The sequence below is a fragment of the Procambarus clarkii genome, chromosome 89 (genome assembly GCF_040958095.1).
Source record: "Procambarus clarkii isolate CNS0578487 chromosome 89, FALCON_Pclarkii_2.0, whole genome shotgun sequence".
NCBI classification, from domain to species: Eukaryota; Metazoa; Arthropoda; class Malacostraca; order Decapoda; family Cambaridae; genus Procambarus; species Procambarus clarkii.
In genome coordinates this window covers 8,499,365-8,523,660 of record NC_091238.1, presented here as the reverse complement: position 1 = coordinate 8,523,660, position 24,296 = coordinate 8,499,365, and the positions used below count along the sequence as shown (strand labels likewise).

At 43.7% G+C, this 24,296-nt stretch overlaps 1 protein-coding gene across 6 annotated transcripts in view; it reads right to left on the bottom strand.

The window, feature by feature from the left end:
• Positions 1-24,296, bottom strand: part of Wdr59 (WD repeat domain 59) — a 241,877-nt gene that overhangs the window by 201,375 nt on the left and 16,206 nt on the right. For all 6 annotated transcript variants that reach the window (XM_045767261.2, XM_045767260.2, XM_045767262.2 and 3 more), the window contains exons 2-5: positions 23,957-24,006; positions 21,728-21,866; positions 16,929-17,133; positions 15,906-16,096 (exon numbers count right to left, since the gene is read on the bottom strand). In XM_045767261.2, coding sequence (XP_045623217.1) covers positions 15,906-16,096; positions 16,929-17,133; positions 21,728-21,866; positions 23,957-24,006 — 585 coding nt within the window. The remainder of the gene's footprint in view (positions 1-15,905; positions 16,097-16,928; positions 17,134-21,727; positions 21,867-23,956; positions 24,007-24,296) is intronic.

The window sequence follows — 24,296 nt, the reverse complement described above, 5'->3', positions numbered from 1 at the left end:
TGCCGCTAATCACTGGACCACCCTGACTTGATAAAATATTTACACAACACGATTTCTACTTAAATCACAGGAAGTCTGGCAGCCTCTACTGAAACAGTCCAAATTTTACATATGATGTATGTAAAACATTTAACATATAATGTAGATTATATGTAAACATAGTTCATCCACCATACACTCCAACTTCAGATACTGTACAGAGAAATTACACACTGATGATGTCAACATTCCATCATTAGCAGTTAAATTCACCTTCCCATTTGTCTGGTGGCAGAAATTTGATACTTTCTTTGGACAGCTAAAGCTTCTTTGCAGAAAACCTTGGGATTCCTTTGTTCTGAAGCCTACATTTCATTGCTTTGTCCAAAAAGTAACAGTCCAGATTTATCAGGTTGTTTCCTACCCCACGTGTTCCTGCTGTGCGGCATGTTACTGTAGTGGCATATTTTAAGTCCCAGAGGGTTCTAGTGGTCATCTGGGGTACTTGCTGCTGCTTTCTTGCAGCTCTAGTTAGTCATAGGTGCCAGAGAGTAGAGCTGGGCCAGGTGTCACAATGGTTATCTCGGCCACCATTTGTCTAGGTCCTGCATATCCATCATCTTCTGTTATGATTAAGTCTCATCATGCTTTTTGTATTCATTATCCTTGTTTCTTTTGTCTTTAGGCAGTTTCTATTTGAAGCTCTACTGTGAAGCAGCTAGGAAAGCTATTGAAGTGAGGCCCACAAATAAAGCACCAAGTGTAATGAAATGAAACTTTCTGGGCTTACCTCAGTAGCTCCCCAGTCCCACCCTGTCTTTCCTGGGTCAGAACAATGCACCAGCGGCTGGCGAGTGATGGGTGGGTGCTTGGCTGGGCCGACAGTGAACTGGCAGCCCTAGGCTATGCAGCGAGAATAAAAAGACTTCCCAAAATTCTCTACAGTTGATCAACAAGCTGTTTAGTAGTTGTCAGATATTTGTTTTGGTAGTTCAGTACCTCACCATAACATTTCTTGGAGGAATTACAGGTGTTTTGGCATTTTTCATTGAATTAAGGCAATTGCCTAGTAATGGGTTCATCATCGATCATTATATGCTACTTGTCTCATAGGCCTCATAGAATGTAGAGGGTCAACGGCGATTTTGCATGGGCCCTTGTCCATGGCAGGAGGCAAGTCTCCATGGATAAGTGGCATTGTTATTGCCCCGCACAGTAAGGACCAGAGAATAAACTAAAGAATCTCCTGAGGCAACCCCAGAAAAGGGAGTTGTATTACACATGACATTCTATTTCAAATTTTATTTCTAAGCTTCAAGGCAAGCTAAATAAAAAAAATACTCTTTCAAATATAAGTATGCAACAAAAAACCAGCGTTGAATGTAATGAAACGCCATTTTCTGGGTGAGACCCGGAGGCTCCCCGGAGCTTTACCGGCTGATATGCTAATGTCAGACTTTGGCATCAGTCATGTGTATGGAGTTCTAGGGCCTACCGGGGACCACGAGCCAGAACCTGGCCCCCTCAGAGAGGCAAGGGGAGCAATGGCCTATAGAAACCCCCGTGTGGTTGGAAGCATTCTATGTCTGCCATCGACCGGGTCAAGCATCCAGAAAGGTAAGCATTCCAAAACAAACCCCTATTCTGGTGAAAATTGCTACCTAAGCCGAACTAGTGAATAGAACTCTTCAACAGAAAACACGGAAACTAGTATGACGTCATACGTCACCGCGCCGCTGTCTGCGCAGCTCCCCCCTCCCCGGGAGGGGGAAGGGGGAGCCCCAGACCTCCCACGCCGGCTATCCACCCATCAGTTCTGAGGCTGGATGTCAAAACACGCGAAAAACGCCGACCGGAGGGAGGGAGGGTTGCCGGGGAGCCTCCGGGTCTCACCCAGAAAATGGCGTTTCATTACATTCAACGCTGGTTTTCTGGGGGGAGCCCCGTCGGCTCCCCGGAGCTAACTACCCACAGAGGAAGGTCAAAGGGACAAAACCGGGAGGCGGACACCACGCACCCCCCAAGGAGGCGAGACAACCGGCAGCAAACGCCAACCCAAGGCGCCACAGCCCCGAAAATCCCGGGAACAACACGAGAACCACGAGCAGCAAGGCCCCTGCACGAACACCAAAAATCCATGCCCGAAAGACTGCAAGGCCACGTCGCCCAGACGGCAGCGAGAGCAGCGAAGCCACGAACGCCACAGGCATGAGGGAAGAACACAGGCAGCTTAGCCGCAAGAACACGGCTGACCACCCGGGACACCATCACCCGCGAACCGGGAAGAACAGAACCGGATCAACGCAAAACGCGCTCCGGACCCAAACGCCGTGGCACGCAAACAACAGCAGAGGGCCGCCACTGAACACAAAAACGACACACCCCCGGCCCGACCAACAAAGCACCAACAAACCCTGGACCCCTCCAGAATGCAGCAGCCCCACCCCACGCCAGAAAAGATGGAGACTGCTGCCATCAAACAACCAAAACGCTAAAACCGAAGGAGCAAGAAAACACAGCGAACCGACCCCCAGAGGCAAAGGCCCAAAGGAAAGAGCCGACGAAAAACACACCGGAACCGAAGGGGCACTACCAACCGAGGAGAAGACAGAGCACGCTGACCAGAGACCAGGATGGTGCAAGCGGCGCACGAACAGGCCGGAGGTGAAATGACGCACAAGACAGCTGACTAACGGTGCAGAAGCAACACCAAGACCGAAAGCAAGCTGAAGCGGCTCCGCCCGCGCCGCACGAAAAGAGGCGACAGTATGTGGCAAGACGACGGCCCCCAACCCCCACTAGAAAACCAAGCCGAGAGTAAACCAAGCCAACAAGAAGGACCCACCGAAGAAGGGACAGGAAAAGGAAGGACCGCCAAAATACCCCATACTGCCGCCAAGAAAGCACGCAGGTGGGACACCTACCACGAAGCCACCCGACCACCAACCGGAGGCGAGACCACGAGGCAGAACATAAGCAGCCCCGACAAGGCCCCCCCGAGCCCAGGAAAAAGGCGGAGCCGCGAGAAGATCTCGGGCGCGACCACCGAAACCCAGGCGGCACAAGGAGATGGAACGTCTGCCGAACAGAAAAACTCCGAAGCATGCAAGCCCGCCAGGAGTTCAGAAACGACGGGTCCGACGCAAGACATCGCAAGAACCCCCCCAAAAAAATAAAACAACAACAACCGGCAGGGCAAGCTAGGAAAACCAAAGAAGGCGGAAGGGTCGCCGCCAGAACAGGACCCGAACCAAGGGGTACGAACAACTGCAACAGACCGAGACAAAGAAGCACATCACAGGACACAGGCTGACCAACGCCTAAGAACACACGCAGAACATTCCTGCTGCAGAAGAGGCAGGAAGAAAGAGCAGAAGCACAAAAAAAAAACCAGGAGAACAACCAGGGGTGGACAATCAGGCAGGGACAAAAACCCCACGCAATCCCCAGGCACAAAACGGCAGCAAAGCGCCACTCCACAACCGGACACAGGAACAAGGACACGCCACCGTGAAACACGGTACCAATGCTCACGTGCAGCAGCAGCAGCAACAGGCACCACTGCAACATGCAACATGTAAATAGCAACTCCCCTCTGCAAAGGCAGAGAACGGAGCAGGCAGACCCCAGACAGGGCCAACGGAGACACGACAAAACCCTGCAGGCCCAGAAACCTGCACCAGGCGACCGACGGCGGAGAAACCCCGCTCGATACCTGCTGGATGAGGTACTGGGAGCTCTTTTACACCTCAAGCCCGGCCCAAGGTCAGGCCAGACCGGCCAGAGGATGGCCAACCAGGCAGCTGCTAGGAGCAGTCCACCGGCCCACATACCCCCACAACCAGGACGGGCCGGAACTGCCATACGAAAACAGGCCAGTGCGCCCTGGAAGTCCACGGACGAACCAGCAAGAAGGCTTATGCTCGCAAGTAGGTCGTGTAACAAGCACAGACCACTGATGGTAATACAGTGTTCCCCAAAAGTGCCAATAGCACCACTGCACTCCACTGGTACTATCCCGCAAGTTCTACCAGATAGGCGGGACCCAAGAGCCAGAGCTCAAATCCTGCAAGCACAGCCAGGAGCCTCACCAGGTGAGTACAGAACCAACCCTACAACCCCCACACCTCACAACATTAAAAAAGGAGGGTCCCCTGAACGACTCCAGCATGGGTTGGACATGCACATGAGGGGGACAGGAAGGGGTGATAAAGGGACAGTCACTGGTGTGCGAACGGTCTCAGTCGTACAAAATTATACCTAAATAAAGACAGGTATATGAACACCGCCGCATCCAGCGCCCGGCCAAAAGACGCCAGACCGCAGAAACTCACCTGGCGAATGGTGGCTCGAACTTGACACGACTCAACCGTGCCCAGAAGAACTTGGGAGCACCGCCAGGTGAAGACGCCAGAGCCGGACCCGCAGGAGAACAGGGAGAGGCGAAGGAGGCGGTCCACACCCATGACACAGAAAACCGCGGTGTCCTCCCCACAACTGGGAACCAGGACACCCCTGGCGCAGGGCACATACCGCAGCCAGGGAGAAGAACGAGAGGCGAAGCACTGTAGCAAAAAAGGGCGCAAAACCCCAGCACTGAACCATCGCCCAGACCAAAACAAACTCCACGGCGCATGCGCATAACACGCTGGCCGAACCGCACACCCTCCCTGCGGGAAGGCGCCAGCCAGGACTATTGCACGAGAAAAAGAGCCAAAAGAGGAAGCAGGAACAATAAAACCGGCCAAAGAAGCAAAGAGCCCAAAAAAAGGGAACCCAAACGGGCGACAAGTAGCCCAAACGGGCGACAAGTAGCCCAACCGGGCGACAAGTAGCCCAACCGGGCGACAAGTAGCCCAACCGGGCGACAAGTAGCCCAACAGGGCGACAAGTAGCCCAACAGGGCGACAAGTAGCCCAACAGGGCGACAAGTAGCCCAACAGGGCGACAAGTAGCCCAACAGGGCGACAAGTACTAGGAGCCGACAGACGTTCCAATAATGCGGGAAGTAGCGAAAAACCTTCCCGTACCCTCGAGAACACAGAAGCCAACACTAGTCCCGAAGGCACACGAAGGCGCAGGCGCACCCGAGATCAAAAGTCACGCAGAACCCCATCGAACGGGGAAACATGACAAAAACACCGTCCCAAAAAGCGGGGGAGGAAACATCCACCCACAGGACGGAACCAACCGACTCAAAGGCCAAGGAACCGAGCCCGGGGAGGGGCCGACGTCCAACAGCACGTACGGCGAGTGGGGAGGAAAGACCCCACTCCGCGTAACCACAAGCCCCGCCGAGAGGGGGATAAAACCCCCCACGGGGTCTAACGGGGCCAAGGCCCCCCCAAGTCAGCCCCTCCCCAGCCCCGGGAACCTACACGACAGGCCCCGGGGCCGAGCCGTTCCCCCAAAGCCCCGGCCGTACCAGAAAACCGGGGCAGCCGTGAAAACACTAAGGAAGGGAGCCCACTGGCAGACTCATACAACACGGCTGGAGGAACAGGCCCAAATGCCCCCGTCACTACCCCGGAAGGGGAATTCCCCGAGACTGCCCGAGTCTCAACACCACCAAACACCCCGCCCTGAACCTACAGACGGTAAGGAACCGGATACAGGCAGGAAGGGTGAACCAGGGGAAAGACAAGGGGGCGTGGATGGAACCGAAGCAACCAACACCCCCAAGTCCCAAAACGAAATACAACGGGGCAGCCCCGGGGCTCCCGGGGAGGAAACCACGAGAACGTTGCCACCACCAAGGCTCAAGTGCAACGCCCCTGCTGCCCGCACCCGCTTTGTTAGCACAACTGGGTAACCGAGCCACAACGAGCAACCAAACTCGCAGGACACCGGGTCGAAGGTGTCACCGACCCCACAGGCAGCAGACGGAGGCAAAACAGAGAGTCACCCAGAGACAAAAGGTGAGAGCAACCCTCAAACTCGCTGGAAGCGAGGGGGGGGGCTCTGGGGTCACATCCATCGGACCCGCGCGCCCCCAGGGGTTTCCCAGGGTCCCGAGCGTTTACTTTAAGAGGACTCGCGCTCAGGTAATCCCAGGCAGGGTACTGCTAACCGGCACCCAAGCTACCAAACAACTTTCTAAGAGCTGAACCCCCGGGACGTGTACACTCACGGGGACCTAGCAGGGGGTACCACCAGAAATACTCAGAACACAAGGGACACAAGGGGCAAGAACGAAGGCAGACCCCCCCACCAGGTATATAAACAAAAGAAAAAGAAAACCCCGCAAGAGGACAGCGTACCCAAGCGGAACAGAGCCGGCCGCTATGATTGGTAAAGACAAGCTGCACAGTACCCCGCGCCCCACCAGTGCAAACACTGCCCCTTACTCTAAGGCGAACAAGGGAGACAGAACACCCGAGCACACAAAGAGCGGCCGAAAACCAAGCGGTAAACGGCCAAGCAGGGGCAGGACCCAAGGAACTTGTGGAAGGTGGCCCCAAGCCCCAAGGGCAGTACTTACAGGGCACCTAGGGAAGGGAACCCTAGGCGCATGCAGCCCGAGTACTGAAGAATCACACCCGGCTCACGCACCACCTAGAAAACAGACACCACACTCTAGGTACAGTGCTGAAACAACCACTGGAGCCGGAGCACATAACCATTGCCTATAGCATCAGCCGAAGAACTGATGGGTGGATAGCCGGCGTGGGAGGTCTGGGGCTCCCCCTTCCCCCTCCCGGGGAGGGGGGAGCTGCGCAGACAGCGGCGCGGTGACGTATGACGTCATACTAGTTTCCGTGTTTTCTGTTGAAGAGTTCTATTCACTAGTTCGGCTTAGGTAGCAATTTTCACCAGAATAGGGGTTTGTTTTGGAATGCTTACCTTTCTGGATGCTTGACCCGGTCGATGGCAGACATAGAATGCTTCCAACCACACGGGGGTTTCTATAGGCCATTGCTCCCCTTGCCTCTCTGAGGGGGCCAGGTTCTGGCTCGTGGTCCCCGGTAGGCCCTAGAACTCCATACACATGACTGATGCCAAAGTCTGACATTAGCATATCAGCCGGTAAAGCTCCGGGGAGCCGACGGGGCTCCCCCCAGAAAGGTTAATAGGCAATGAGAAAAAGATATGAAATATTTTAATATAATTAACTCTAACATTCACTTGGTTTACACCTCTTGGGAGAGCATACAAACACAATCTGCTGCACTACTGAAGCTATATTTTATAATTTGATGTTATTCGAGTCCCAGGTCCCGGAAGCTCCCTGGCAACCCTCCCTCTCTCCAGTCGGCATTTTTTTCGTGTGTTTTTGACATCGTCTCAGAACTGCAGGGGGTGGACTGCCGGTGCGGGGGTCTGGGGCTCCCCTTCCTCCACCCGGGGAGGAGCTGTGCAGACATGCGACGAGGCTCGTGTGACGTCATGCTTGATTGCTCGTTTTCATTTGGGGAGTTCTGTCCACTCGTTTGTCTATTTTCGTTGTTTTAACCAGAATAGGGGTTTGATTTGGGACGCTTACCTTTCTGGGTACCTGTCCCGGTCGGTGGCAGATATAGAATGCTCCAAATCCCATGTGCATTTCTATATGCCATTGCTCTTCATGCCTCTCTGAGGGGGCTAGGGTCTGGCTCATGGTCCCCGGTAGGCCTAGAACTCCACTACACACTAATGCCAAAGTTTAAGGATACAGTGGTACCTCGGCTTACGAGCGCCCCTGCTTACGAGTTTTTCGGGTTACGAGCAGGATTCGCTTGGAAAATTTGCATCGGGATACGAGCGTTGCTTCAGGATAAGAGGGTGGTGATACGCGTACGGGCCGACCAAGCACGTGGTGGCACGGCGATCGTCGCTCAGTTTACCAGTGCCTCGCACCCAGTGACTATCCTGCCTGAATTCTTCACAAGGATTTACTGTTTCTTTTCAGATTTTTTGCTATTTGAGCATAAAATTTGTTATTATATATCTCATCATCGGTCTCAAGAAAGCCATTGGTAAGGTTCAACCTAAGAAAATAGCTGTGAGTAGAGGCAGTAGAGGATGTCCCTTCTTCATTAAGAAAATGTGTGAAGTATGGAAAGAACTGCAAAGTTTTGTTGAAAAAAAATCTCCCAGATAAAGCTGTAGCAGGCCGTTGCATTGACCTTTTAAATGAGAATGTGATGTCTTACTACAGACAAGTGTTAAAATGTAGGGAAAAACAAGTGTCTTTAGACAGATTCTTAGTAAGACAAACAAGTCCTAATGGTATGCAGGTAAAACATGCCAGAAAGTGCACACCAGTGAAGTCCTCACTACCTTTTTTTTTTTTTTTTTTTTTTTTTGGCAGAGATATTCCTGCACGGGCCCTAAGCCTCTGGCTGGCCCACTAAGTGTTGCTTGTTTCTGTTTTACTTGGGCAGAGTATGAGTATTTATGACTCGTACAGTGGTACCTCGGTTTAAGAGTTTAATCCGTTCCTGGAGACAGCTCGTATTCCGAAGCTAATTTCCCCATAAGAAATAATGGGAAATGAATTAATCCGTTCCTGACTACCCCAAAAACCCCACTTCAAACTAAATTTTATACCAAATTCATCTAAATAAACCTAAAAAACTATGTTCAAGTTATTACTTACCTTGCTGTTGGCGTATGGAAGATGGTGAGGAGGAGGGAGGAGAATAGGTGTTACTGTTTGGAAGGGGAGTCCCCTTCCATAATAACATCAGGCAGTGAGGACTTCACTGGTGTGCACACACTGGCACATTTTGCCTGCATACCACTAAGACTTGCTTGTCTTACTAAGAATCTGTCTAAAGACACTTGTTTTTCCCTACATTTTAACACTTGTCTGTAGTAAGACAACACATTGTCATTTAAAAGGTCAATGCAACAGCCTGCTACAGCTTTATCTGGGCAAGTTTTTTTCAACAAAACTTTGCAATTCTTCCCATACTTCACACATTTTCTTAACACTTTAGCGTTGTCACGGCGCTCGAGAGTGTTACCACTTTTTGTGTTGAGGTCGCACAGCGAACTCACTCACGAGTCACGAGAAAAAATATTTCTATAAACTCTCTGTTATGCAAACGACTTTGGGATAGTTTGAAAACGTCCACCATGAAATTTCCGTTTTCTCTAATAGCCGCAGTCTATTTGGGAGAACGGCATAGCATTGCACCATCGAGGTAAGACCATTGTATTGTTAACACGACAAGTGTAATCGACGTAGTTTTTTATTTGGTGCCGGTCTAACGCATCCTTGTGTGACATTTTATATTTATGTTTTTCTAGAACATTCTATTGCAAACACATTGGTACAAAATTGAAATACGTACATCGAAAATTAATGTCAGGACAGTGAAAAGTGTATACACTTTTCAGTGTTGCCACTCGATCGCCCGAAACGCCACACTATTTTCTTAGGTTAAACCTTACCACTGGCTTTCTTGGGACCCATGGCGAGATATATAACTTTTATGGTCAAATGACCAAAAATCCAACAAAACACTGAAAATCCGGGTGAAGAATTGACGTGGGATAGTCACTGGGAGCAAGGCACTGGTACACTGAGGGGTGAGGGGCGACGATCGCCGTACCACCACGCACTAAGTCGGCCTGTATGTGTATCAACAAACTCACCTTCTGAGGCACATTTTCAGAGCAAATACTGCTCGTATTCCGAAAAACTTGTATTCAGGGACACTCGTATTCCGAGATACCACTGTATAGTCGCTTCAGTAAGATTTTGCCATGTGTGTTTAACAACTTCTGCTCTGTTAAATCTAAGTTGAAATCTTAATGGGTTTGTAACTGTGCACTGTGTTAGATAATGTTCCAGTGGTCTGTCGGACATTTCTCCACAGTGCTGACATTTTCTCTCATCTTCCGGAACCTGTAAGCCTATTTCCCATGCACATGGGTATCCAAGCCTGATGCGATGTGCCTATTTCCCATGCACATGGGTATCCAAGCCTGATGCGATGTAAGTGTACTTCTGTTGCTCTACTGCTCCCTTTCATCAAACTAAGTGGTTCGTAGTTGGTTGAATTCTTGTACCAACCCGCAGATCCTGATGTTGCAACTGCTGTGTTGTGGTCACTGTACATCTTTTGGATTGCTCTGTTTCTAATGAGCCTCACTACCTGATGTTATAATGGAAGGTGACTCCCCTTCCAAACAGTAACACCTCTCCTCCTCCCTCCTTTTCACCATTTTCTATATGCCAACAGCAAGGGTAAGTAATAACTTGAACATACTTTTGTAGCGTAGATTTCGATGAATTAGGTATAAAATTTAGTTTGAAGTAAGGTTTTTGGGTAGTCAGGAACGGATTAATTCATTTCCCATTATTTCTTATGGGAAAATTAGCTTTGGTTTACGAGTTTTCGGGTTACGAGCCGCCTCCAGGAACGGATAAAACTCTTAAACCGAGGTACCCCTGTAAATATATCAGCCTGGATAGCTCCAGGGAGCCATAGGGGCTACCCCCAGAAGGCACAAAAACAATAAAATTCTTCACAAAGAATTCAAGTGCAATTATCACTAGGTGGGAGACACTGGTAAACTGAAGCGCCACATGCTCGGTGAACACGTACGTGTATAAACAAACTCTGAACACTGAGGCAAACAACGAGTACTGAATAGAATTTTTTGAAGAAATAGAGTACGAGTACCGAAAAATATGAAACGGAGGCATACGAAAACCGAGGTTCCACTGTACAAGTATATACAGTGGTACCTCGGGTTACGAACGTCCCTGTTTACGAACTTTTCGGGTTACGAGCCCGATTTGTTAAAAAAATTTGAATCGGGATATGAACTTTGCATCGGGATACAAGTTTGTTGATACGCGTACGGCTGACCTTGAGTGTGGTGGCACGGCGATCACGCCTCAGTTTACCAGTGCCTCGCACCCAGTGACTATCCCGCCTAAATTCTTCACAAGAATTTACAGTTTTTTTGTCGGATTTTTGGCCATTTGAGCATAAAAGTTGTTATTATACAGTATATCTCGCCATAGGGTCCCAAGAAAGGCAGTGGTAAGGTTCAACCTAAGAAAATAGTTGTGAGTAGAGGCAGTGGAGGACGTCCCTTCCTCATTAAGAAAATGTGTGAAGTATGGGAAGAACTGCAAAGTTTTGTTGAAAAAATCACCCAGATAAAGCTGTAGCAGGCCGTTGCATTGACCTTTTAAATGACAATGTGATGTCTTACTACAGACAAGTGTTAAAATGTAGGGAAAAACCAGTGTCTTTAGACAGTTTCTTAGTAAGACAAGCAAGCAGTGAGCCATAAGCAGGTCGTAGTGGTATGCAGGCAAAACGTGCCAGAGAGTGCACACCAGAGAAGTCCTCACTGCCTGATGTTATAATGGAAGGGGACTTCCCTTCCAAACAGTAACACCTCTCCTCCTCCCCTCACCATCTTCCATACGCCAACAGGGGTCATTAGCAAAGGTAAGTAATAACTTAAACATACTTTTGTAGTTAAGATTTGGATGAATTAGGTATAAAATTTAGTTTGAAGTGAAGTTTTTGGCGAGTCAGGAACGAATTAATTGATTTCCCATTATTTCTTATGGGGAAATTCGCTTCAGTTTACGAATTTGCGGGTTACAAACCGTCTCCAGGAACAGATTAAATTCTTAAACCGAGATACCCCTGTATATATATAATACATATTTTATTTTCTATGATAGTTGTTGTATTTATAGCATGTATATTGCCATATAAAATCCACTTTTAAATGAATAGAACTGCACACTAATTCACCTAGCTGCCAATACTAGAGATGATGATGTTGCTTGTAGCCTGATTAGATGCTCTATCGCAGCTTGACTACTTTATACGTTTGTCTGCCACTTAGCACCAATATCATGCTCTTATCACCCAAGAAAACGGACTCATACCAATGGAGCTATGCAACCCAACGCACCCTCCCTCCCTCCCTTCCACCGTTACATCATTCTCATTAACATTTTCATGCGTGGCGCGTGAGCGCCGCAGACTTTGACGTCGTGGGGCGGATGGTGCAAGCGAGCGTGCGGCGACGCTTAAATGTGTATACTCGTTTCAGTTTTCACACCTTAATTCTCGTGCTACGTTGTTCGTTTGGTATCATTGTGTTTGCAATTAAATTCCTTGCAGGTGTATATGCATATAATGTCCAAAAGCCTGGAGAGACTGCCCACAGCAAAGCCTAAAGTCGGAAAAGTTACCAGTGAGCACACAAAATCAGTAAAATGTGTATACTGTACTCGTTTCAGTTTTCTCACCTTAATTCTCGTTACGTCGTTCGTTTTGGTATCATTGTGTTCACAATTAAGTTCCCTGCAGGTGTATATGCATATAATGTCCAAAAGCCTGGCGAGACTTCCCGCAGCAAAGCCTAAAGTTACCCGTGAGGGAGCACCAATTTGCACACTACAATCTAATGTGTACAGTATACTCGTTCAGTTTGATAACATCAATTTTCGTGTTACATCGCTCGTTTTGGTATCAAATTGTTCGCAATATAAAGGTGCGCATTTTAAAACTAGTCTCATAATAATAGCACAATAACTGGAATTTTAACAAATATTTTAATTTTGGACGCTCATCATCACAATTATTTATATCTTTCCAGTGTTCTGACATCAATTTTTGTGTTACGTCGCTCGTTTTGGTATCAAATTGTTTGTAATATAAAGGCACGCATTTTAAATCTAGTCCCATAATAATAGCACAATGAATAGAATTTTAACAAATATTTTAAAATTTAGACCCAAAAACGTATTTATAATCTTTCAAGTGTTCTGACATCAAGTTTCGTGTTACATCTTTCATTTTGGTATCAAATTGTGCGCATTCTAAAGGCGCTTATTTTGAAACTATCCTGAGGTCGATCTGATAAAAAATTTATTTTATACATATATTTTTGGAGTGGACGCGAGTCCTGTCCACAGGCTAGGAATCAAGAGAAAAAAGTGGATGTGATTGGTGTCAAAAGCGAGCGATAGTGTTAATTATGTAATTATGTTTCAGGTCCTCATTTTTACCGTACCTAAGTACCTGGAATTTATCACTGTTAACACTTTCGCCCGGATGACGCAGCATTTCGTCATCCACTTTAAATAATCACCAAAAATCAGGTTTTTATCAGATTTTTTTGGGCTGGTTTTAAAATGCGCGCCGATGTTTTCCCATTTTCTTTGTTGCGCCTCGTGGCCCACAGGTGGCTCGGCACACGCCGTCGGCCCATTGTTTTCGCTCCACTGTTGTGACCGGTGTCGCCTCCCCTTGCATCTCAAACGTGTGAACATTTCGGCTATTTTCCGTGGCTATATTTCTTACTGCGGCTTTAGAAACTATCTACGCTTACTCCACGATGGATAGTGATCATGAACAAGGCCCTTCCAGGAAGAAAATTGCGAAAGAAAGGCTTGAAAAGGGCGGGAATTGGGAGTGTAGCTGGAAGGCGTCTGAGCGCTTACTCGCGGCTAACGCGTGGCCCGTCTTCAATTCGTCGGCGGTTGGAGCGTGACCAGGTTTTTTATTTTATATGCTAATGTTCCTCTAGAGAATTCTATTGCGAACCCATTGAGACCAAAATAAAAGACCTAGGACGAAAATTGAGGTGACTAGAGTGAAAATAGTGAAAACATTTTATCGCGTTTGCGCGCTCCTGGGTAACTCGTTCGCACTTTCTCTGTTTGCTGCGGGTAATTAGCCGTGCTTTTGGAGTTTATATGCATTTAGTGCTGTAGAGAATTCTATTGCGAACCCAATGATACCAAATTTAATCTCGTAGGACGAGAATTAAGGTGACAAAAGTTGGAGAGAGTATACACTTTTCAGAATTTACGCGCGCTCCCATGAAACCCTGGGACCCAAATCGCACAGTTGAGGGGTGGCGCGTGGGGTACGCCAAAGTGTTAAACATCATGCTATTTTCAGTTCCTTAGTCAAAAACTTTATTAATATCTGATTGGAGTTTTTCAATGTCTTCAGCAGATGTAATTTTCATGCTGATTTTTTTGTCATCTGCAAAGGATGATACAAAGCTGTGACATTTTGTCTATATTTGATATGAGAGTAAGGAAAAGTAATGGTGCAAGACTGTACCCTGGGGTATAGAGCTTTTAACTGCGCTTGGACTCTATTTTATTTGGTTGACTGTTACTCTTTGTGTTATGTTCAACAGAAAATTTAGTATCCAATGTCCTACTTTACCAGTTATTCCCTTGACCTCATTTTCTGTGCTATCACTCCATGGTCACATTTATTGAATGCCTTTCCGAAGTCCATGAATACCACATCTGCATACTGTTTTTCCTCCAATGCCTCAGTGATTTTGTTGTAGTGGTGAAGTAGCTGTGAGAGGCATGATCTTCCCAGTCTAAATCTTCATTGGCCTGGGTTGTGGAGGTCATTGGTCTCCATGAAACTGGTGACCTGACTCATGATCACTCTCTCAAATACTTTTATTATGTGGGACGTTAGTGCAAGTAGTCTATAATTCTTTGCCAATGATTTGCTTCCTCCCTTGTGTAGAGGGGCTATGTCTGCTGATTTAAGGGCATTTAGTATCTAACTCATGTCCAAGCTTTTCCTCCATGCTATACAGAGTAAGGGCATTTAGTATCTAACTCATGTCCAAGCTTTTCCTCCATGCTATACAGAGTGTCTGTGCTACTGGCACTTTGCATTTTTTCATAAATATTAAATTTCACCCTGGGCTGAGTGCATGGGCATATTGCCAATTTCTATTTCAAAATCTGCCACGCTCGTGTTGATATCAGTTATATTTACAGGGGTTTGGATATCACGCATAAAGACGTTATCCCGATCTTCCACTTTCATGCAGTTTATTGAGGTGCTAAACATGTCCTCATACTGCTTTTTTTAGGATTTCACTAATTTCTTTGTTATCCTCAGTGTATGAACCTTCACTCGTACGAATAGGTCCAATACTGGCAGTGGTTTTTGCTTTTATTTTCACATATGTGAAGAAATATAGTGGTTTTTTTCTTTATTTTTTTTTAATTTCTTTCTGTTCTAGTTGCCTTTCTTCAATCTGATATGAATGCTTTAGTCTCTGCTCATTTTCTTCAATCTCCTTGTTTAAATTATTCCTTCTTTGTAGAGAAAGTCGTGTCTGCTTAAGCATTTCCATTATTTTTTCTTTCCTTCGTAGTGTTGTCTGCGTTCTCTTTCCACGTCGGACCTCTTTCTGGCTTTCCTCAAAGGAACAGGTTTCAGGCAGACTTAATATGCTTCAGATGTCAGTTTTCTATTCCCTGTGTAGGATATTTATTACTCAGAACAGTTTCCCATTGAATGTAAGTAAGTTCCCTGTCTATTTTCTCCCTGCCTATCAGTTCAACCACTTGGGCTGGACGATAGAATGACGGTCTCGCTTCATGCAGGTCGGCGTTCAATCCCTGACCGTCCAAGTGGTTGGGCACCATTCCTTCCCTCCCCGTCCCATCCCAAATCCTTATCCTGATCCCTTCCCAGTGCTATATAGTCGTCATGGCTTAGCACTTTCCCGACAATTCCTTTCCCTTCTCTTCCCTGCCAAACATTTTATTATTAAAATTGAGTTTACTGAATACTCCTCTCACTTGATCATTGTTTTAGGTCTATTCCAAGTATTGATGGTAGTTTGCACTTCAATGAGCCTGTGACCTGAGATTATAATGTCCCTGATTATGTCTTCATTGTTTGTGAAGACCAGATCTAGAATAATTTCATTCCTAGTTGGCTTTGATATCTGCTGGATGAGTGAAAATTTGACACAGAATCAAAGTACTTCTCTAATCTGTGGTTGGTTGTGTCCTGATAGATTTCTTGTATAATATTATTGTTTGCTATTCTCCATGTTAGACTAGGCAGGTTGAAGTCACCTAGGAAGATAATATCAGGTACCTCACTTGACATGTTTCTCATTCTTTATAGAGGGATAAATGTGTATCAATAATGTCTCATATTTACTATACTTACATTAGAGGAAGTAACCAAGTGATTTTCATGATTTGGTGACCAGTCTAGGCCTTGAATTTTTGACAAGTGAGCAGCAATGTATTGAGCTGGTTGGCTAGTTTTGCGGTTATCCCACACTCTGATATTGCAGTCGTGGCCAGATGCTAAGAAGTTACGGTTGAGCTTGTTCCATTTTACTTGAGATGCCCCAGCTGGAAGGAGACAAGGTAAGAATTAACTATACATGTTTTGATTGCATAAAAATGATACAAAAAAAGATATCCTTGGTTTTTTATGGCAGCATATTTCATGGTACAAACAATACTATGAAATAATCATAAAACAGTGCAGCATAAATTATAACCTATAAAAATATTAAGTATACAGCAATTCATCAAATTAAAATAGAATGGTTATTAGCCTGTGGCTGATTGCTCAGCTGGTAGTTAGCAGAGCACTGATTGATGTTATTTGATTTCACTTTTCATTTGGAAGTGGATTTAATGTCTGTTCTTTTTTATGACAGAAAAAGTTGGATGCTCAAGTTAGATTTGTTAATGTCTCCCTTCCACAACTACATGACCCAACTACAGTATTTGGTTACTGGTCATGGTGGATGAACATGTCACTGGAGCCTGGCAAGTGAAATATGTCTCAGTGGACTTAGAACACTGTCTCAAGTAAGCAATTAAGGAGGAGCCTTTGCTAAGATATGATATACACAAAGTCTGTTTATAAAAACCAAGTGTGTCAGCTCAGCCTACTGAATATCATAAATAATATTGTGGTCACTGAGAAAATCACCTGGAGCTCTGGGGTGACTGCAACCGAGAGAATCCCAGCCACTGACGCTAACAACTGCACCACCTTGACTTGGAAAAAGTCATACAACCTGTGATTTCAGTAGAAATCTTGAAGTCTGGAGTCCTCAACTGAAGCCAGTCCAAGTTTTATGTATAACTCCCAAGCACTCTGGTGTATTGGGGAATTGTGGTCACTCTTAATTAATATAATGATACAAAATACAACTAGTTAAATATTTACCAATAGCTGAAAGCGAAGCAACTGGCTTGCGAGTTTCTCTGGTGTCCCATATGTGAACAAAAGTGTCGATGGAACAAGTTGCTAAAATATGGGGGTCAAATCGGTGCCAATTTAGATCTGTGATGGTCCGTGTGTGAGCTCGGAGAGAAGTAGTCCCATTCAGACTTCCTTCCGTCCACTGACATATTTCTGCTCGTTCACCTGACTATAAAATGAATAAATAGTTACTATGGCATTTCAGAGTCAATATGATTAAAACTAATTCGTAAAGAAATTTGTGTAATAAAATACAAGAAAAACAATTACAGGTACAGTGTACTTCAAATTTTTTATTGTATGTGTGCGTGTGTATGTTTCCCCCACGTAATTACCCGTGTAAAAAAATGTAGTTACAGGATGAGAGCTACACTCGTGGTGTTCCATCTTCCCAGCACACTGTCATATAACGTATTGATACTACTGACGGTTTTAGCCTCTCCCACCACCTCACTTGACTTGTTCCAATTGCCTACCACTCTGTTTGCAAAAGAAAATATTCAAATATTTTTTCAGCACCTTTGTTTCTTTAGATTGAGTCTATGATCTCTTGTTCTTGAGGTTGTCGGTTTCAGGAATTCTTCTTTGTTAATTTGGTTGATTCCTGTTATTATTTTGTAAGTGGTGATCATATCACCTCTTTTTCTTCTGTCTTCCAACCTTTGGCATATTTAATGCCTCTAGCCTTACTTCATAACTCTTGCTTTTCAGTTCTGGAAGCCATTTTGTAGCATGCCTTTGCACTTTTTCCAGTTTATTGATATGCTTCTTGAGATTTGGGCACCATACAACTGCTGTATATTCCAATTTTGGTCTCACAAAAGTCATGAACAGTTTTTTAGTACAGGTATATATTTCACCATCCATGTAATTGAAAGCAAGTCTGAAGTTGGAAAGTGCATCATATGCTCCTCTCACACTGTCCATTGTGTGTTCCTCTGGTGACATTCTACTAACCATAACCACCCCTAGATCTCTTTCTTTGTTATAGTTCTTTAATTCCTTTCCACATAATTTGTAGGTTGTGTGAGGTGTACTTTCTCCTATTTAACATTCCATAACATGGCATTTATTTACATTGAATTCCATTTGCCACATGGTGCTCCAAGCACTTAGTTCATCTACATCAATTTGCAGGGCATGACAATTGTCTGTCTCTTATCTTTCTTAGTAGCTTAGCATTATCAGCAAACATGATGATGTATTTCTGTATTCCTTCTGGTAGATCATTTATGTAGATGATGAACATCACTGGTGCAAAGACTGAACCCTGTGGTACTCCATTAGTAACACTCCTCCAACTAGATACATTGTCTCTGATTACTGCTCTTTATCTTTCTGAAAATGTTTCATCCGTGTCAGCGGTCTCCCTGTCACCTGTCCAACATGTTCCAGTTTCCAAAGCAACCTTCTGTGTGGGACTGTCAAAAGCCTTTTTCTTAGGTCCAAAAAACAGTCAACCCAACCAAAAATTAATAAACTCTAATAAATTTGAGTTTATTCATTTTTGGTCTTTCCCGGTGAAAAGTTAGTGGGACCTTTGAGTTAGCCCAACTCAAAAGGCACTAACTCAAATAGGGGTGGGTGCCAAAGAACTAGGATTACCAAGAGTATACAGAATCTTTATTCATAAAACTACAGTGCTACAAAATCCCATAACTGGATTAGCAGTACTGTAAAGTGCTTTCAGAGATGAACTGAAATACTAGTACATTGATCTAATCTAATTTTTATTCAATATTTACAGTAATTTTATTTCACATCATAATTTTTATCTTCTAAATTTTAATCTCTTTGTACAGTACTTGTTATTGAACCGCAAGAATACTTAGCAACTAATCATTAGATATACTAGATAGATATATGCTCCAATTCTCTTTATCACATTGAGACACCACTTGCACAAATGACAGGACCGTCCAACACGTACATAACATACACCCCACACAACCTATAAATTATGTGAGAAATCTTTAAAGAATTCTGACAAAGAAAGGAATCTAGGAGTGGTTCTAGATAGAAAACTGTCACCTGAAAACCACATTAACACTTTCGCGCTCTCCGCAAAGGTCACTCAGCCAACCGAATGTGCGCGCTGCGTTTTTATCGCTTAAGCGTAAAAACAAAAATGTGTATACTCTTTTTACTCTTCTGACCTTAGTTCTCATACTACGTATTTCATTTTGGTACCAACGTGTTCGCAATAAAATTTTCTAGAAGAACATCAGTAAAAAAAGTCACGAAACGTATAGGGATACCAGTACCAAATAAATAACTACGAAGATGACTCGCCGTGAGCGCCCATCAGCAACAAAATGTTTTTACTCTTGGGATTGTAATCACCTCCACACTTGTTCTACAGCGTTAATTTTGGTATCAATGGACTCGCAATGAAATTCCCAACACGGTGATATGAATATAAGCGTAGAATAATGATTGCGGCCCGCCCGCAAGAGTGTGGGAACTGGTGAAATTGTTACCCGGTATCGGTGACGGGACGACGCACGGCGCTTTGAAAGTTTATACTTATTTCACTCTCATGACATTAATTTTCTATGTACGTCATTCATTTTTGTGTCAATGTGTTCGCAATAGAATGTTCTATGTGCCCATAGGTAAAAAATATCAACAAAGCGTAAGTTAGAATAGCGCCAAATATAAAACAACGCTGGAACATATCAGTGAGCGTCAAACACACACGAAATGTTTTTACAGTACTTTTGTTATGTTTGTCAAGTTTATACTTGATGCACACAGTTATTTTTGGTTGTATATTGATCGGAATAAAATTCCCTAAACAGACATATGCATATAATACATGATATGGGGGAAGCATTACCAGTATAAACGGCTAAAGTCACCCACCTGCAACCCGTTTGGGACAAAATACCATTTGATCGAAGTTATCCACACCTTTCATGAACTTATTGTACCATGCAGCCTAGTGGTGAGAAAGAGAGCCTCATAGCGCGCAGTTTAAAACAAACCCAAAGTAAATCGGATAAAAATTGAATTTTATACAAATATTTTAAAAGTTGACATAACTTTATGTCCACTATGCGTTTACGTTAGACGAAACCGGACGCGCCAGCGCATTCAGATAGCGCGAAAGTGTTAAGAACATTGTGCAAGGAGCCTATGCTACACTTTCTAACTTCAGAATTGCTTTTAAATACATGGATGGAGAAATACTAAAGAAATTGTTCACGACTTTTGTTAGACCAAAGCTGGAATATACAGAGGTTGTATGGTGCCCATATTTTAAGAAGCACATCAACAAACTGGAAAAGGTGCAAAGACATGCCACTAAGTGACTCCCAGAAATGAAGGACAAAAGCTACAAGGAGAGGTTAGAGGCATTAAATATGCAAAAAGTAGAAGATAGAAAAAAAGAGGCGATATGATCACTACATACAAAATAGTAACAGGAATCAACAAAATTGATAGGGAAGAATTCCCGAGACCCAGAACTTCAAGAACAAGGGGTCATAGATTTAAACGAACGAAACAAAGCTGCCAGAGAAATACAAGAAAATTCACTTTTGTAAACAGAGTGGTAGACAGTTGGAACAAGTTAGGTGAGAAGGTGGTAGTGGCCAAAAGTGTCAGTAATTTTAAAGTGTTATATGACAAAGAGTGTTGGGAAAACGGGACACCACGACCGTAGCTCTCATCCTGTAACTACACTTGGGTAATTACGTTGTCCCACTAAGCCCACAACTGGTCTCGGGCTCACTTTTAATTAATTCCACTGTTGAAGCCTCGTGTTAACCAAAATACCACACAAAATCAAATTTGAAATACAGTAATAGCAAACATTCATTAATCATCACACCATTTTACTAAAGAGTAATAATATAGCACAATTAGATTATAGGTATTAAACAAAAAAACAAGAAATTAAATTTTTTACATATAATGGAAAGATTTTTTTTTTGGGGGGGGGGGGAAGATGGGATCCAAGACCCCATCTCTTCTTGCACAGATGTAATGCTGATTGCACCATATAATAGTGGGCAGTGCAGTGGGGTCACCATATTATACCACTGATCTCAAACAATCTACAGAATACGGTATACACAGGTACAGGATACTAATATTGTATAATCAACATAATCTATATAACATTTTAATATAATCTATAAAATATTAATATAAAATATAAAAATATAATCCCAATACAGTACATAAAAAATAATATCATATAGCCTCCCGCAAAACATGACAAAACCTTCACTGGTGGGGAGGGAATTATCAGGGAAAAGTGCCAAGCCATTACGACTAAACAGCCCTTGGAAAGGGTGAAGATAAGGATTTAGGATGGGAGAGGGGAAAGGAATGGTATCCATTCCATTCTGAAGCAATGGACACCATTCTGGAGTTAACTGGAGCAATGCATTTACTGTACTGTACTTCAACTTGTAGTGTACCCTAAAAAAATTCTTAATTTTCACTTTCACATGAATATTTTGGGGAAGAGTAGACAGTGACCATTTTCACACAATACATGGGGTTATTCATGTAGCCTCCATCTACAAGTGACCACACAAAAGATAAATACGTATGCTAACAACTACAAACGAAAAAGTGAAACAATTTATTATGCTGTAGAATAAGTTGTTATATGGATAGTACGTTTTTCACCTTCACACAATTTACACTCATATAAAGCCTTTCCTGTTACAAATACTTTAACATGAAGGCAATATAAACATAATATTACCGCTAAAAAGTTAATCAAATCAACATGTCTGCCAACCTACCGCAAGAACAAAAGTGTGTCCCTGGGACTGAATTGGATTCCACTCTGCAGCTGTCACATCATATTTTTGCCGAGTCCTGCTAACTCTCTTGACAACTTCGGATGGTTTGTCCAGGGATATAAGTGCAAGATTCCGGCGTCTGTAAAATATTTACAATGATTAATGAAGAATATGAACTACTGGGAATATTTATTGGCAACAGAGCATGTGTGAAAAATTTTGGTGCAGCTATGAAGAGAAGGATGATTAAGTTTGTTTCAAGCATTAAGAAACTTACTCATATAGGTGACAAAGAACACTAAATTTACATTCTTTACAGTTAATGAATGAAGGAGTTCAGTAGGAACACAATAAATAAAGTTAATAATAATAACTTATTGTGTCGGGGAATAGGCCACCAGTTTATACATATGGTACATGTTAGTTATATTTCGAGGTGGTCCCCAGGGTCAAATTATTAACTGCCCTTTCCCTAAAGGATGCAATCCCACAAAGTTGACTAACTCCAGGATACCTATTTACTGCTAGGTAAACAGAAACACTAGGTGATACAACACGCACACTAGGAAATGCATCCAACTGTTTCTGTCCCACCTGGTATTCAAATCCGGAATTCTTGATAGTGAGTTGTAAATGAACCCAACTATACTACCGGGATGCTTAACACTATCGGTCACTTTGGACCGGACTCTCGTCCATTATTTTCCTCCTGAGTTCTAACTTTGGACCGGACTTGCGTCCACTACAAAAATATTTGTATAAAATTCATTTTTTATCCAATCGACCTAGGAATAGTATCAAAATAAGCGCCTTTAGAATGCGCACAATTTGATACCAAAATGAAAGATGTAACATGAAACTTGATGTCCGGACACTTATATGATTATAAATAGGTTTTTGGTCAAAATTTTAAAATATTTGTTAAAATTCTATTTATTGTGCTATTATGTTGGGACTAGTTTTAAAATGCGCGCCTTTATGTCGCAAACAATTTGATACCAAAATGAAAGATGTAACACAAAAATTTATGTCAGAACACTGGAAAGATATAAATAATTTTGTGATGATGAGCTTCCAGAATTAAAATATATGTTAAAATTCCAGTTATTGCTCTATTATTATGGGACTAGTTTTAAAATACGCGCCTTTTTATTGCGAACAATTTGATACCAAAATGAAAGACGTAACACGAAAATTGATGTAATCAAACTGAACGAATATACACATTAGGTTGCAGTATACAAATTGGTGCTCATTCACGGATAATTTTAGGCTTTTCTGCGGGGAAGCACTCAAGGCTTTTGTACATTATATTCATATACATCTGTAGGGAATTTAATTGCGAACACAATGATACCAAAACGAGCGACGTAGCACGAGAATTAAGGTGAGAAAAATGGAACGAGTATGCACATTTTACTGATTTTGTGTGCTCACAGGTAACTTTTGCCGACTTTATGCTTTGCTGTTGGGAGTCACGCCAGGCTTTTGGACATTATATTTATACACACCTGTAGGGAATTTAATTGTGAACACAATGATACCAAAACAAACGATGTAGCAACAGAATTAAGGTGAGAAAACTGAAACGAGTATACACATTTAGGCGTCGCCGCACGCTCGCCCGCACCATTGGGGCCATGACGTCAAAGTCTGCAGCGCGCTCGTGGGGTGCGCGATAGTGTTAAGTATCAACTCAAAACAGAATTTGAAACAAATAAATGAAATGGAATGTTTAGTTTTAGAATAGAAATAGACAGGCACATGTTTGGAAATAGGGTTACAGTAAGGAATGAGCTACACAGTAACAATATCAGATGCAAATTCATTCTTTCAATAATAAATTGGACAAATAATTTAAAAATCATTTTGTCGGGCAACAAGCAACCAGTGTATAGAGTATCACATGTTAAGCTCATCTTGAGGTATCTCCCAAGGTTAAACTGCTGACCCTCCTCAGGACACAACCCCACAACAAGCTAACTCCTGGGTACTTATTTACTGCTAGGTGAACAGGTTCATTAGATGATAGGAAACACACCCAACTATTTCTGTCCCACCTGGAATTCAAACACGGAATTTCTAACTGCGAGTCGAGAACGAATCCGACTGTACTACCAGGATGGAAATAAATTGCTGCTGCTTTATCAATAATACAATAATACATGGATCAATACAGTATACCTATAGCAGTTTCTCATATACTGTACTGTATATTAATGTACTTACCCTGCTAGAAGAGTGTATTCACCACGCCAGTCCAGTGCCATAGCATTGGCCTGTAAAGAAATACTTCATATTTTAGAGAACTTATATCTCATAATATTCCAAACTATATTAAGGTGATCCAAGGGCAAAGAATTAGGGGTGACATAGTAGAGGTGTACAAATGGATGAATGGGCATAACAAAGGGGATATTAATAACGTAATAAAAGCATCAACTCAAAATAGAACACAAAACAATGGGTATAAATTGGATAAGTTTAAGCAGATGAGGAGTCACAATAACATGGCTGAAAAATGTTGCCCAAACCACGCACTAGAAAGTGAAGAGACGACGACGTTTCG